At 45.6% G+C, this 16,927-nt stretch overlaps 1 protein-coding gene across 1 annotated transcript in view; it reads right to left on the bottom strand.

Annotated features, from left to right (window-relative positions):
* Nucleotides 1-16,927, bottom strand: part of LOC119960905 — a 379,220-nt gene that overhangs the window by 200,022 nt on the left and 162,271 nt on the right. Inside the window, exons 6-8 of the mRNA XM_038788480.1 lie at nt 11,166-12,128; nt 8,486-8,686; nt 4,074-4,238 (exon numbers count right to left, since the gene is read on the bottom strand). Coding sequence (XP_038644408.1) covers nt 4,074-4,238; nt 8,486-8,686; nt 11,166-12,128 — 1,329 coding nt within the window. The remainder of the gene's footprint in view (nt 1-4,073; nt 4,239-8,485; nt 8,687-11,165; nt 12,129-16,927) is intronic.

The raw sequence follows: 16,927 nt of genomic DNA, 5'->3' as shown, positions 1-16,927 counted from the left end.
AGCCTTGCGGAACCTTCAGTTCAACAACTTCAGACTGTGAAATCTCTCCTCCTCCTTCATCATTTTCCACTGATCTGTTTTCCCCTTAACATTACCCCCACCCCACAGCTCCCTATTCCTACTGTCCTTTGACACGCTGCTTACCTTTGTTCTGCCATTAACACATTCTAATATCTGAATGCCCCACTATTAGCAGCCCTTTTAGCCTTGATCACCGTCATTTACATTCCCTTTGTCTTTCCATCTAAGACATCTTTGTCAATCTTCACCTCTCGCCAGCCCCAACGATCCACTCCCCCCCCCCCCCCCCCCCCTCCCGCCCCCCACTCTTCACCCCAACAGCATAAATCTGAATAAATACAAATTACTGCGGGTGCTGGAATCTGAAGCGAAAGAGAAAATGCTGGAAAGTCTCAGCAGGTCTGGCAGCATCTGTAGGAAGATGGTAGTCTGACGTGAGCAGCACGGTACCATAAGTGGATAGTACTGTGACTTCACAGCCCCAGGGTACCAGGTTTGATTCCCCGCTGGGTCATCATCATCGTAGAATTTACAGTGCAGAAGGAGGCCATTCGGCCCATCGAGTCTGCACCGGGTCTTGGAAAGAGCACCCTACCCAAGATCAACCCCTCCACCCTGTCCCCATAACCCAGTAACTCCACCCAACACTAAGGGCAATTTATCATGGCCAATCCACCTAACCCGCACATATTAGGACTGTGGGTGAAAACCAGAGCACCCGGAGGAAACCCAATCACCCACGGGGAGGATGTGCAGACTCCGCACAGACAGTGACCCTAGCTGGGAATCTAACCTGGGACCCTGGAGCTGTGAAGCGTTTGTGCTATCCACAATGCTACCGTACATGACCTCCCTTTGACAAAACCGGGTTGACTCAGTCTTATTTTATCATGCACTTCCAAGAATTCTACGATCTCATCTTTAATAATGGACTCTAAAATATTACCAATTACCGAAGTTGGGCTAACCGGCCTATAAATTCCCATCTTCTGCCTCCCTCCCTTCTTAAACAGCAGTGTTACATTAGCGACTATCCAGTCCTCTGGGACCCTTCCTGTCTCCAGTGATTCCTGAAAGATCACCACCAATGCCTCCACAATCTCTTGAGCTATCTCTTTTAGAACCCTGGGGTGTAGTCCATCCAGTCCAGGTGATTTATCCACCTTCAGACCTTTCAGTTTACTGAGAACTTCTCCTTAGCGATGACCACTGCGCTCACCTCTGCCCTCTGATTCTCCTGCAGCTCTGACATTCCACAGGTGTACTCCACAGTGAAACTGATGCAAAGTAACTATTCAGTTCTTCTGTTATTTATTTTGTTTGTTATTATTACTTCTGTTACATTTTCCAGTGGTCCAATGTCTATTTTTGCCACATTCTTATCTTTTAAATATTGAAAGGTATGTATATACCTTTTATATATAAAAATATACTCTTCCTATCTTCTTTTATATTACTAGGTAGCTTGCACTCATATTTCATCCTCTCGCCCCTTATTGCTTTTTTAGTTGTCCTCTGCTGACTTTACACATCACCAAATCCAGAATTGCTTGTTCCCTAGTATGCTCAAACCACGTTCAAACGTTTTGGTCCTGTCCAAAGCTGGAGGATTACTGGAATGAGGTTTTGAGGGTAATCTCTAGTGGCGCACATGAAACTGGACCCAGGTCCAGTTGAATTTCGATTTTGGACTGACAGAGATGGCTTTTGTTACTTTCATTTTCAGGGTATTAGAAAAGGATTTGCAGACAGAAAACATAAACAAAACCTGACATCAAACGCTGACAGCATCACTCGATTCATCAGGTCCTGGATATTATCGCACTTTCAGCGTAAGCATTGAGCTCCAAATCATTACCACTCACTGCAAAATTTCTTTCTTACATCACCCTGTAGCTCTTGCTCCAAATCTTAAATCTGTGTCCTGAAATCCTTTTACAATCGGCTGGTAGAAGAAACATTTCTTTAGCTACTTTACTGAGACCAATCAGAAACTTGAACACCTCTATCATTCTCCTTTGCTCCAAGAAGAACAACCGCAGTTTCTCCAACCTAACATTGCTACTCAAATCCCTCATTCCTGGAACTATTCTGATAAGTTTCCCCTGCACTCTCTCAAGGACCATCACATCCTCCATAATGTGTGGTGATCACTGGTTTGCACAGATCCAGATGCTCTGTCTTCCTGTCTGTGATGTCATCAGGCACCTCCAATTGCATGGTGACATCATCCCCGTTCTCCTCAACTGGGAGCTTTTTCCTCCGACTACAGAGCTTCTGATATCTTTCCAGCTGCAGGCGACAGTGGGAGATTTTAATATGGAAAACAGTAAAACTGTTTCACAGCTAAGTATGTCTGAGCATTTATCAATACCTTTGAGCTTTTAGTGCTCTGCTCTGTTACCTGTGAGGGGTTCCATGTCTCTGGGGCTGGTGTGACCCTTGGAAAACAATGCAAAATGTCCGTGGGAAGGACAACCACCTGTCGACATATAAAATCCCTTCTCTCTCTTTCTCTCGCTCTCTCCCCCTCCCCCACCCCCCTCTGGAAAACCAAGATTGACATTAAAATCTGGCAGTCACTCAGTTAATCAGGACCTGAATGTAAGTATTTATGTTTGAACTGCGGTTCAAGAATTAAACACCTGTGTAGCTGGAAATAATGAAGAGCAAGATTTGTAAACAGGGATGTGAATGTTCCATTCAGATGTCGCTTAGCTGAGTCCCAATGTAGGTCAGTGAGCACAGGGGTGATGAGTGAGTGAGTGGGACTCCAGTTTGGCAGCTTCCCTTCCCTGAAGGACATCTGTGAACCAGTTGAGTTTTTACAACAATCCAGCCTTTTTCATGGTGACATTTTCCCAGAGCCGGCCCCACAAATGACCAGATTCATTCAGCTCAATTTCACAACCTGCCTTTGTGTTTTTCTGGTTCTCTCTCACTCCTTATTTTCTGTTTTCAATCAATTTCACAGGAGGTTCAAAGGATTTGCATTTGGGAAACGCAAACCAACATCACATCAAGATCGCACGGAGCCTCACAATTTACCATCGCCTGTATATCATCGGAACATCATCAAAGTTTAAAAATGAATGGAAAAAGTATTGTTCACAGTGGGGAAAAACCGTACACGTGTTCTGTGTGTGGACGAGGATTCAGCCGATCATCTGACCTGTCAAAACACAAGTGTAGTCAGACTGGGGAGAAATCATGGAAATGTGAGGACTGTGGGAAGGGATTCAGTTACCCATCTCGCCTGAAACTTCATCGGCGCCATCACACAGGAGAGAGGCCATTCACCTGCACTGTGTGTGCAAAGGGATTTGCTGATTCATCCAACTTACGGCAACACCAGCGGGTTCACAATGGGGAGAGACCGTTCACCTGCTCCAAGTGTGGGAAGGGATTCACCACTTCATCCCACCTGCTGACACACCAACGGGTTCACACTGGGAAGAAACCGTTCACCTGCTCTCAGTGTGGGAAGGGATTCACACAGTCATCCACCCTGAAGACACACCAGCGACTTCACACTGGGGAGAGACCATTCACCTGCACTGTGTGTAAAATGGGATTTGCTGATTCATCCAACTTACGGCAACACCAGCGGGTTCACAATGGGGAGAGACCGTCCACCTGCACTGCGTCTAAATAGGGATTTGCTGATTCATTCACACTCCGTAAACAACAGTGGAGTCACACCAGGGCGAGACCATTTACCTGCTCCGAGTGTGGAAAGGAATTCACTCAGTCATTAAACCAACAGAAACAACAGCGGATTCACACTGAGGAGAGACCATTCACCTGCTCTGTGTATAAAATGTGATTTGCTAATTCATAAATTCCAGAAACACCAGCATGTTCACACAGTGGAAAAAACGTGGAAATATCGGGAATGTGGGCAAGGTTTCAGTCAACCATCTGAGTTGGAAATTCATCAGCACATTCAGACTTGGGTAGACCATTTTTATGTTCTGTGTGTGGGAAGGGATTCACTCGTTATCCACCCGGCTGACACACTGGTGAGTTCACTCTGGGGAGAGACCATTCACCTGTTCCGAGTGTGGCCAGGGATTCCGTCAACAATCGAACCTGCGGAAACACCAGCGAGTTCACAAATAATAATGACTGGATTTTGTTGGGAATGACATTCATGTCTAAACCATGTTCATTGGACTGTGTTTTGCTGATGTTAAACTTTAGCTCAGTTATATATTCTGGATAAAAAAACAAACATCTGTTTTTGTGTTAAGTACAGTCTGTTGAGTCTTTTTTTATATCTTTGATACGTGAGTTTCTTTGAAGGTCTCCCTCAAGCTCTTGACCGTTTCCACCTCTCAGCACTGATTAAAGATATTTGTTAAAATCTCCCTCTCCAAACAAGATTTTATCCATTTAAGGGTAGCACGGTGGCACAGTGGTTAGCACTCTGCCTCAGGGTGCCAAGGACTCAGGTTTGATCCCAGCTCTGGGTCACTGTCCGTGTGGAGTTTGCATCCGTGTTTGCGTGGGTTTCGCCCCCACAACCCAAAGATGTGCCGGGTAGGTGGATTGGACACGCTAAACTGCCCCTTATTTGGAAAAAATGAATTGGGTGCTCTAAATTTATATATTAAAAAAAAGATTGTGTCCATTTACCCTAATTATTACCCGAATATCAGCCGATGTGACTCAATGTCATTTTCTTCTTTCTGAAACCCCTGAAGCACCAAGGGATGTTTTATTACATTAAGACCATAAAATATAGGACAGTAAGAAGTCTTACACCAGGTTAAAGTGCAACATGTTTGTTTCATACAGAGCACTGCTCCTTCCTCAGGTGAATGAAGAGGTATATATATGTTTCTGGAAACTACCTCTTCATTCACCTGAGGAAGGAGCAGTGCTCCGAAAGCTAGTGAATGTAACAAACCTGTTGGACTTTAACCTGGTGTTGCAAGACTTCTTACTGTGCTCACCCCAGTCCAACGCCGGCATCTCCACTTCAAAAAATATAGGAGCAGAATTAGGCCATTTAGCCCATCGAGTCTGCTCTGCCATTCAATCATGGCTGATATTTTTCTCATCCCCATTCACCTGCCTTTTCTCCATAATCCCTGATCCCCTTATTAATCAAGAACATTGCATTTGCCTTCCTCACTGCCAAGTGAACCTGCATGTTAACCTAGAGAATCCTGAACTAGACCTTCCAACTCCCTTTGTGCTTCTGATTTCGAAGCCTTTGTAGAAAATAGTCTATGCCCCTAGTCTTCCTTCATAAGTGTATAACCTCACACTTCTGCAGCCTCCCTGCTTCCTCAACACTACCTAGCCCTCTAATTGGATTATGAGGAGAATGGGGATGATAAACATATCAACCATAAGACAGACGAGCAGAATTAGGCCACTTGGCCCATCGAGTCTGCTCTGCTATTCAATCATGGCTGATATTTTCTCATCCCCATTCTCCTGCCTTCTCCCCATAACCCCTGATTAATCAAGAACCTATTTATCTCTGTCTTAAAGACACTCACTGATTTGGCCTCCACAGCCTTCTGCGGCAAAGACTTCCACAGATTCACCACCCTCTGACTGAAGAAATTCTTCCTCATCTCTGTTTTAAAGGATTGTCCCTTTAATCGGAGATGGTGTCCTCTTGTTCTAGTTTTTCCTACGTGGAAACATCCTCTCCATGTCCACTCTATCCAGGCCTCGCAGTATCTTGTATGTTTCAATAAGATCCCCTCTCATCCTTCTAAACTCCAAGTACAGACCCAGAGTCCTCAAATGTTCCGGATACGACAAGTTCTTCATTCCAGGGATCATTTTTGTGAACCTCCTCTGGACCCTTTCCAAGGCCAGCACATCCTTCCTTAGATATGGGGCCCAAAACTGCTCACAATATTCCAAATGGGGTCTGACCAGAGCCTTATACAGCCTCAGAAGTACATCCCTGGTCTTGTATTCTAGCCCTCTTCACATGAATGCTAACATTGCATTTACCTTCTTAACTGCTGACTGAACCTGCACATTAACCTTAAGAGAATCGTGAACAAGGACTCCCAAGTCCCTTTGTGCTTCTGCTTTCTGAAGCATTTCCCCATTTAGAAAATAGTCTGCCTAGATTCCTCCTTCCAAAGTGCATAACCTCACACTTTTCCACATAGTATTTCATTTGCCACTTCATTGCCCACACTCCTAGCTTGTCCAAGTCCTTCTGCAGCCCTTTGCTTCCTCAATACTACCCGTCCCTCTACAGATCTTTGTATCATCTGCAAACTTAGCAACAGTGCCTTCAGTACCTTCTTCCAGATCATTAATGTATATTGTGAAAAGTTGTGGTCCCAGCACAGATCCCTGAGGCACACCACTAGTCACTGGCTGCCACCCTGAAAAAGACCCCTTTATCCCCACTCTCTGTCTTCTGCCGGTCAGCCAATCCTCTATCCATGCCAGGATCTTACCCTGAACACCATGAGCTCTTAACTTATTTAACAGTCTCCTATGCAGCACCTTGTCAAAGGCCTTCTGGAAATCTAAATAAATCACGTCCACTGGTTCTCCTTTGTCTAACTTGCTTGTTACCTCCTCAAAGAACTCTAACAGATTTGTCAGACACAACCTCCCTTTGACAAAGCTGTGCTGACTCAGTCCTATTTTATGATTCAACGGCAGAGCAGACCCGATGGGTTAAATGGCTTAAATAGCCTAATTCTGCTCCTATATCTTATGGTCTGTATCGTTACCAATGTTATCTTCAGAAACATTATCTTCGCTTATTTTCAGCTTCTGGGTCCAGACTCCTCAACCTGCCTGTACTGCACCACTGAACCCACAATCTGTGACTGAGCTCTGAGGGTTCTCTTTGTCCTTTTATACAATTCCACTCAGTTTCCATCTTGGATTCCTTGGCAGCTGAGAGTCAGTTTCTTTTCTCCGTTTCCCTTTTCAATGGGCGTCTGTCTCTAAAAATACAAGCTTTAACCACAGATTCCATAAGACACCCCTTGGCTTCAACCATCACATCGACACTTGGAGTAAATGACTGGGCCGAGGTCTGTCTTGGATAAAAACACAAGGACCACTTGTCATCACAGAATCCTAAAATTTTCCAGCACAGTGGAGGCCATTCAGCCCACTATGTTTGTACTGGCTGAGAATGAGCTATTCCCTATAATGTGGTGGCCAGAACTGTACTTCGTACTCTAGATGTGATCTAACTGGTGTTGTTTAGTTTCAGAATAACCACCCTCCCGCCTCTCACTGACTTCAATGTGATGGAAATCGACAGTTGGAACCTGCCAACATTTGACAGATATTTACAAATTATTTGCAGGTTTCTTACAATCGGGATTTTTCTCTGTTCAATTCCCTCAATGTGTTGGATAACAGACTGACTTTCTCCTGTGAATATCCAGCTAGAGAATTGGGCCCTGATGAACACATCCTTGTTCATCTTGGTGACTCTAAATATTGAATCCTGTGGTTTCAGACACCAGATAATATGGAGCTTGGGGCGAAAGGGATAAAAGGATATGAGGGAAAATCAGGAATAGGTTACTGAGTTGGGAGATCAGCCATGATCATCATGAATGAGGTGCAGGCTCGAAGGGCCATGTTTCTATAATCAAGCTCCCAACAACAGATTGTCTTTCACTGACTTCATTAATAGCTCTGCAATAATACAGACAGAGTACAGTGATCCCATCCGGAGAACAGGGATAATGCTGGAGTCAACTCCTCATTGTTCGAGTATGTCCAAGCTGACATTAATTACATTGGTTTCTGTGGGTCCTATTGTGACTGAGGGTCTGATGTGGGACGACATGGACGTCCACAGAACTGGCAGTTTATGTTGTTGTTGGCGCTCAGGGGGAACTTCTGCAGCTTCTCTGGTCTTTCTCTGGGAATGTCAGATGTTATGAGTTTGCTGTTGATGGTCCTTGAAACAAACTGAACCGATTTCAGTCTTGCTTCCACATGGACCGGTCGATTGCAGTCTTTTCCCAGAGAGGTGGTCTGCAGTGCAGACGTTTGTAAGGATCCTATTTTGGATATCCTTGTATCATTTGTACTGACCACTGTGATGTTGTTTGTCCTGAGACAATCCCCATTGAAGGTCTGCTTGGTGATTTTATAGTCATCCATGTGGGAGATATGGCCTGGCTGCCAAGTTCAATGTTCTGGAGGATGGTCTCTATGCTGTTGAGCCCAGCACAATGGGGAACCTGGTTGTTTTGAGATTTTTCTCCTGCTATTGAATTTTTATGATGGTCCTCAGGAGTCTTTGCTGGAAGAGTTCCAGAGCTGTAGCTCCTATAGCATCCCCAGGATTCTGCTCCACACAGCAGGGTGGGAAGGACAGTGGCCTGGGAGATTTTGATTATAGTCCACAGTTTAACGTCATGCTGCTTCCCGACACAAACAGAAATAACACAGTGGATTCAGAGCTCGATTCCACAGGATATACAGCACAGCAACAGACCATTCAGCCCATCCAGTCCCTGCTGGAGTTTCTGCTCCACTCGAGCTGCTCCCATCTTCCCACATCTAAATCTCTCATTGTAATCCTCTATTCCCTTCTCCATCTTGTGTTTGTCTAGTTTCCCCTTTAACACATCTGTACTATTCACTTCACCCACTCGCTGTGGTAGTGAGCTGATTCTCACCATTAGTAGAATGAATCCTGAGAGATAGGATTAACTGTCACATAGAAAGGCATCGACTGTTCAGGGATAGGCAGCATGGATTTGTTAAAGGAAGTTCTTGCCTCACAAATTTGATCAAATTCTTTGAGGAAGTGACAAGAAGTGTTGATAAAGGTAGTGCAGTGAGATGTTGTGCACATAGATTTTAGCAAGGCGTTTGACAAAGTCCCACTGGCAAAAGGTGAAAGCCCATGGGACACAGGGCAATGTGGCAAACTGGATAAAACGTTGGCTCAGTAACCGGGGACAAAGGATAATGTTCATTGGCTGCCCTTGCAATTGGAAAAGTTGTTTCAAGTGGTGTGCGACAGGGCTCGGTGTTGGGACCATTACTATGTGGGCTATATAGTAACAATTTGGACCAAGGGAGCACGATTAGGAAATTTGCAGACGACACAAAGATTGGCCGAATTCTGGACATTGTAGAGGATAGCTATCATCTCCAAAACAATAGAGATGGATTTGTGGAGTGGGCAATCCAGGGGCAATAGGTAATTTAACACAGAAACGTGTGAGGTCATGCATTTAGGGAGATCAACCAGTTCTGGGAGTGCACAAAAAAATTGGACAGATCTCGATCAAAACTGGGCATTCATGAGGTGCTGTGAGCCATCAGCAGCACAATATTTAAACACAATCTGTAACCTCACAGGCTGGCATATCCCTCACTCTACCATTACCATCAAGCCAAGGGACCAACCCTGATTCACCATGCAGTGGAGGAGAACATGTCAGGAGCAGCACCAGGTTTCCCTGAAACAGATTCCAATCTGGTGACCCTATAACGGGAGACGATAAACGTATAAAACAGCAGAAGCAGCTCTCGGCAGGACTAAGCGATCTCACTCATAGCGTTTCAGAACAAAGCTGCAGTCCTGCAGCAGCCACATGGTGGTGAATAATTAAACAAATCACAGGAGGAGGAGGGTCTACAAACATCACCATCTTCGGTGATTGGGGAGACAAGCATATCAGTACAAATTGAAACAAACTGAACCAATTTCAGTGCTGCCTCCATATGGGCTGGTCGACTGCAGTCTTTTCCCAGAGATATGATATGATTCTAGGTGGTTCGCAGTGCAGAAGTTTGTAAGGATCCTTTTTTCAGATGTCCTTGTATCATTTGTACTGACCACTTTCATGTGACTCTTCCCAGTGCGAGTTTCTTCATGTTCAATTAGATTCTGTGATCATTTAAACAGCTTCCCAGAGTGAGAACAACTGAACTGTCCATCAGTGCGAACAACCTGGTGCTTGACCAGGTCTCCAGTACAAATGACTGGGGTTTGTGTTAAGTGATCCTGGGTTTGCCACCAATACCTCCCCTGGATGCCAAAGCTAAGACAGACACACTGGAAGCGATAGGGAGCTGGGACATGGCTTTGAGAGTAACTGAAGGTGTAAGAACTGAGTCTGGAGTTAGAACATAAGAACATAAGAACATAAGAACTAGGAGCAGGAGTAGGACATCTGGCCCCTCGAGCCTGCTCCGCCATTCAATTAGATCATGGCTGATCTTTTGTGGACTCAGCTCCACTTTCCGGCCCGAACACCATAACCCTTAATCCCTTTATTCTTCAAAAAACTATCTATCTTTACCTTAAAAACATGTAATGAAGGAGCCTCAACTGCTTCACTGGGCAAGGAATTCCATAGATTCACAACCCTTTGGGTGAAGAAGTTCCTCCTAAACTCAGTTCTAAATCTACTTCCCCTTATTTTGAGGCTATGCCCCCTAGTTCTGCTGTCACCCGCCAGTGGAAACAACCTGCCCGCATCTATCCTATCTATTCCCTTCATAATTTTAAATGTTTCTATAAGATCCCCCCTCATCCTTCTAAATTCCAACGAGTACAGTCCCAGTCTACTCAACCTCTCCTCATAATCCAACCCCTTCAGCTCTGGGATTAACCTAGTGAATCTCCTCTGCACACCCTCCAGTGCCAGTACGTCCTTTCTCAAGTAAGGAGACCAAAACTGAACACAATACTCCAGGTGTGGCCGCACTAACACCTTATACAATTGCAACATAACCTCCCTAGTCTTAAACTCCATCCCTCTAGCAATGAAGGACAAAATTCCATTTGCCTTCTTAATCACCTGTTGCACTTGTAAACCAACCTTCTGTGACTCATGCACTAGCACACCCAAGTCTCTCTGAACAGCGGCATGCTTTAATATTTTATCGTTTAAATAATAATCCCGTTTGCTGTTAAAGGAGGAAAGGCCACAAAAATGCAACATTCAGTAACAGGACATCAATTAATCGCCTCTTACCCCAGTGAAATGAAGGTTTTGATAGTGTGTCTGAAATAATATTAGTTCACTTGACATATATTCAGAGGATTAAACTCCAGCCCAGTTACAGAGATTATTAACATCAGCAAAAACAAACTCCAACAGTCAGAATGACCATGGTTCAGTCCTGGATGTGATTAACAGCAGCAGAATCCAAACCCTGCAGACATTTATGAACCTGTTGCTGTGTCAGATGAGTTGTCCACGTAAATCCCTTCCCATCCTCAAAGAAGGTAAACGGTCTCTCCCCGGTGTGAGTGTGCTGGTGTGTCAGCAGGTGGGATGAGCGAGTGAATCCCTTCCCACAGTCAGAGCAGGTGAACGGTCTCTCCCCAGTGTGAACCCGCTGGTGTCTCAGCAAAACACTTGTGGTTTTAAAACTCTTCTCACATTCAGAACATTTGAAAAGTTTCTTATCCGAGTGAACAAGTTGGTGTGATCTGAGGCTGGTTAAATAAATGAATCCCTTTCCACATAAGGAGCAGGTGAATGACCTCTCCCCAGTGTGAACTCGCTGGTGTTTCTGGAGGCCAGATAACTGAGTAAATCCCTTCCCACACACTGTACATCTGAAGGGCCTCTCCTCATTGTGAACTCGCTGGTGTATCAGCAGATCACTTGTGGTTTTATAACTCTTCTCACATTCAGTACATTTGAAAGGTCTGTTATCACTGTGAACCAGTCTGTGAGTAGCGAGGTGGGATGATCGTGTGAATCCTTTCCCACACACAGAGCAGGTGAATGGTCTCTCCCCAGTGTGAGTGCGCTCGTGGTCAATGAGATTCTGTGATCGTTTGAATAGCTTCCCACAGTGAGAGCAGCTGAACTGTCTCTCAGTGCGAACAACCTGGTGCTTGACCAGGTCCTCTGAGCTTTTAGAGTTGTTATCACAGTCTGACTGGTTAAACAGCCCCTCATCAATGTGAACTTGCTGGTGGGTCCGCAGGTGGGATGACTGAATGAATCCCTTCTCACACATGGAGCAGGTGAACGGCCTCTCTCCAGTGTGACTGCGTCGATGTATTTCCAGCAGGGATGGGTAATTGAATCCCTTCCCACAGTCCTCACATTTCCACGGTTTCTCCGTGGTGTCGGTGTTGTTGTGTATGTCCAGTTTGGATGGTCAGTGGAAGCCTCGTCCACACACAGAACACGACAGTGAATGGGGTGATTTTTTTCAGGCTGTGTAACTGGTTAAAGCTCTTTCCACAGTCAGTTCACTGGATCACTCTCACTCAGTTGTGTGTGGGTCTCGGTGCTTTTCCAGTCACACTGATGTTTCAAATCTTTTCCCACAGACAGAACAGACAAACATTTCTCCTTCTACATTCAAAGACGGATGGTATTCAGGTGCTCATGAATTGAGTGACTCTGTCAGATCTCGATATGATGTTTGGTTTGAGTTTCCCATCTGCAAATCATCGTCCTCTTGTACCTTGTAAAAGACATTGACAGTGTCAGGATTACCATTAGTGCAGGATAGAAATTTAGAACCGACAATTCCAGTTTCTATGATTTTTTTCCTCTCTTGTTTCCCCAAACTTGTGGTCCAATCAAACATCCTTCTCAACTAAACCAGAATGTTGTTTCCAGTGTCTATGAGACATCCTGTACCCTGAGGTGTCCACCGGTGTGGAAGGTCTCATGAGTTCCAGTAGACACCGTACGCCCCCCTCTCCAGGACCACCCAGGGATTGACAAGACCACAGAAGAGGGACTGACAGCCAGAGTTAACCCCCCGCCACTCTGTAAATTGCTGCTTTAATCAGGCCCAAGAGCAGGTCCAGGAGCAGATCTTCTGACTTATTCAGTCCCCTCCACACTGGGCAGGCAGTGATTAGGAGTGTGGGGTTGAAGTATAAACCAAATGGAGAAGCAGTTCCTTCAGATAACTATCCAGGGGCTATCTAGCTGGTTTAACTCAGCGAGCTAGATAGCTGGTTTGTGATGCAGAATAAGGCCAATAGCGTGGGTTCAATTCCCGTACCAGCTTACACAGACGCCGGAATGTGGCGACTAGGGGCTTTTCACAGAAACTTCATACTTGTGACAATAAAAGGTTATTATTATTAGGGGCTGTAACCTATGATTGAAAATAAATATGAGGCCCAAATTGGGAAGCATTGCTATCTCACGGTGCCAAAGACCCGGGCCCGGGTCACTGTCCGTGCGGCATTTACACATACTCTCCGTGTCTGTGTATGTCTCCCCCACAGCCCAAAAGAAAGGGGAGCTGAATTGGCCACGGTATATTGCCCCATAATTGGAATAAAAGAACTGGATGCTTTAAATTCATTTAAAAAAATTAAAATTATATGATACAAATACCCCTCGAGGCCGCGAACATCATGCCCAACCCGAAAGTGGGGAATATGTTTTAAAACGTGCTGTCCTGGATGGTGTCTGACCCGGATACTAGTCACCGGACACTAGGACCCGGTGAGAACAGAAACCTGAAGCTCCGCCTACTCTCTACAACGTCTAAAGGCCACAGCGCATGCGCTCCGCGCTGAACCAGAATGGCGACCGTTATCCATAAGCTGTGTCTGGGGGAAAAAAAAACCCAGAAACGGAAACGCGGGACTTGCAGAGTCACATTCGGGGTTTGAGGCCCTCACCAGGTGTTTAGAAATCCTCCCTATCCAGATCCGTCCCCATCGATCCCTCAGAGTTTCCTCATCCTTCCCGCTGCAGAGACGACAAAAGAGCAACTCTGCCCATCGCCATTACATACACTGCGCATGCTCCCATACTGGGCGATACTGCGCCTGCGCAGTATATTACTCTGGTGTGAATAGGGGACATTCACTACCGCGGGGAATGCTGGGTAAAACAATTGCCATCGAAAATACTAAAACCAAAGTGAAAGTGCTGGAAAATGTCAGCAGGTCTGGCAGCATGTGGAGAGGAAAGAACTAACGTTTTCATTTTTTCATTTCACGTTTGGAGTCCAGATGACCCTTTGTCAAAGCTGTAAATACTAATCGAAAATACTAATTAGTTGTGATCTTTTTTGCTGTGATATGGATATTGGGGGAAAATGGGAAATTTATAAAATTAGGAATCAAGTAATACATAAACCCATGTGTACAGACCCTCCATTATCCATCAGAAAGATGGAGTGATGATGTGGAGATGTGGGACTGGGATGAGCACAGTAAGAAGTCTGACAACACCAGGTTAAAGTCCAACAGGTTTCAAACACTAGCTTTTGGAGCACTGCTCCTTCCTCAGGTGATTATACAGGGGCTATATAACTGGTTCAGCTCAGTGTGCTAGATAGCTGGTTTGTGGTGCACAATAAGGCCAACAGCGTGGGTTCAATTCCCGTAAGATGGAGTGGTCATTGGTGGAGAATTTCAAATGCCCCAAAGTTTTCCAAAGCAGCAGCAATGACAGAGTCCAATGCAAACACAGAAGGTGGGGTGACTTGAGTGAAGCATTTCGGTGGTGCAATGGTTAGCACTATTGCCTCACCGTGCCAGACACTAGAATTCAATGCTGGCATTGGGTGACTGTGTGGAATTTGCACTTTCTGCCCATGTCTGCGTGCCTTTCCTCTGGGTGCTGAGGTTTGCTCCCACAGTCCAAAGATGTGCAGGTTAGGTGGACTGGCTGTTCAAAACTGCCCCTTTGTGTCCAGGGATGTTCAAGTTATTTGGGGTTACGGGGATAGGGCAGGGAAGTGAGCCTAGGTAGTGTGCTCTTGCAGAGGGCAGGTGCAGACTTGATGGGTCGAGTTCCTTCTGCACTGTAGGAATTCTTGGTTCTATTGCACCTAGTAACTGTCAGGATTGTATTTGCGTGGATATTCCAGGTCAGTTTTAAAAATTCATCCATGGGAGGTGGGTGTGGCTGGTTTCATCAGCATTTATTGCCAATCCCTGGTTGCCCTTGAGAAGTTGCTGGTGAGTTGCCTTCTTGAACTGCTTCAGTCAATGTGGTGCTGGAGAGGGCAGCACGGTGGCACAGTGGGTTAGCCCTGTTGCCTCACGACGATGAGTTCCCAGGTTCGATCCCGGCTCTGGGTCACTGACTGTGTGGAGTTTGCACATTCTCCCCGTGTTTGCGTGGGTTTTGCCCCCACAACCCAAAGATGTGCAGGCTAGGTGGATTGGCCATGCTCAATTGCCCCTTAATTGGAAAAACTGAATTGGGACTCTAAATTTATTTAAAAAATTTTTTTAAATGTGGTGTAGGAGCACTCACAGTACTGTTAGGGAGAATTCCAGGAATTTCCTGGAGGAATGGCAATATATCTCCTTGTCAGGGTGGTGAGTGGCTTGGAGGGAAATTTCCAGGTGGTGTTTTTACCCAAGTGTCTGCTGCCCTTATCGTCAGTGGCAGCGGTTGTGGATTTTATTTTATTGCAGGTTTAATATAGATTTTAAATATAAAATCTTTGGAAGGACGTTAGTGAACATTTGGAACAATTCCAGCAACTTTCTTACCACTTCACCTTAGTTCCAACCCCACAATTTACCAGATGTGTTCAGCTGAATTTCACAACTTGCCTTTGTGTTTTTATGGCTTGTCTCTCATGTTTCCCTCTTTCTGTTTTCAATTCATTTTTCAGGGTATTAGAAGATGAGAAATTTCAGACAATCATAAGTCAAAGACCACGTCAAGATCTGACCCAGTCACTCGATTCTTCAGGATGAAAAAAATGAAAATCGCTTACTGTCACAAGTAGGCTTCAAATGAAGTTACTGTGAAAAGCCCCTAGTCGCCACATTCCGGCGCCTGTTCGGGGAGGCTTGTACGGGAATTGAACCATGCTGCTGGCCTGCCTTGGTCTGCTTCAAAAGCCAGCTATTTAGCCCAGTGTGCTAAACAAGCCCCTAAACAACACTAAAGGGCACCTCCGGGATTTGAACCCGGGACCTCTCGCAAGCTTCAACACTGAAAAGCCCAAAGCAGAAATCATATCCCTAAACCAATGAGCCACTTTCTGAATATCATCAGCTTTTGAACATGGAAGGAAAAAGCACCATTCACAGTGGGGTAAAACTGCATCTGTGTTGTGTGTGTGGACAAGGTTTCAACCGTTCATCTTGCCTGATGAGACACAAGCGCAGTCACAACGGGGAAAGACCGTATAAATGTGGAGACTGTGGGAGAGGATTCAATTATCCAGTTGGCCTGGAAAGTCACCGACACACTCACGCTGGAGAGAGACCTTTCACCTGCTCAGTGTGTGGGAAGGGATTCACTCAGTTGGCTGGCCTGTTGATACACCAACGCATTCACATCAGGGAGAGGCAGTTCACCTGCTCCTAATGTGGAAAGGGATTTACTCAGTCATCGGCCCTGCTGATACATCGGCACATTCACACAGGGGAGAGGCCGGTCACCTGCTCTGTGTGTGGGAAGGGAAGCACTGATTTCTCTGCTCTGCAGAAACACCAGCGAGTTCACACCAACAAGAGAGAGTTTAATTGATTAAACTGCTGGTGGAAAGAGTTTTAAAAGACCACGCACACTGAGGGAGCACCAGTCCATTCACACCGGTTCCACACCGTTCAGCTGCTCTCACTGCCGGAAGGGGTTCAGGATATCTTTCCACCTTGTGGCACATGAGCACATTCACACTGGAGACAGACCATTCACCTGCTCTGAATGTGGGAAGGGATTTAATCGATCATCCAACCTGCAGAAACACCAACGTGCTCACAGTGATGAGAGACCGTTTAAATGCCCAGACTGCAGGAAGTGTTATAAAAGTTCTGAGGAATTGCGGCGTCATCAACGTGTTCACTGACGAGAGAACGTTCACGTGTTCTCACTGCGGGACTGGGTTCAGGAGAAAAGGCGACCTCACTGTACACCAGCGAATCCATACTGGGGAGAGACTGTTCACCTGCCATGTGTGTGGGAATTCACTTGTTTATCCCATCTCACTGCAGACCAACATGTTCACA

Source organism: Scyliorhinus canicula, unplaced genomic scaffold, assembly GCF_902713615.1.
Source record: "Scyliorhinus canicula unplaced genomic scaffold, sScyCan1.1, whole genome shotgun sequence".
NCBI classification, from domain to species: domain Eukaryota; kingdom Metazoa; phylum Chordata; class Chondrichthyes; order Carcharhiniformes; family Scyliorhinidae; genus Scyliorhinus; species Scyliorhinus canicula.
The sequence above is the reverse complement of the archived record's forward strand: the minus strand, read 5'-3'. Positions and strand labels throughout refer to the sequence as shown.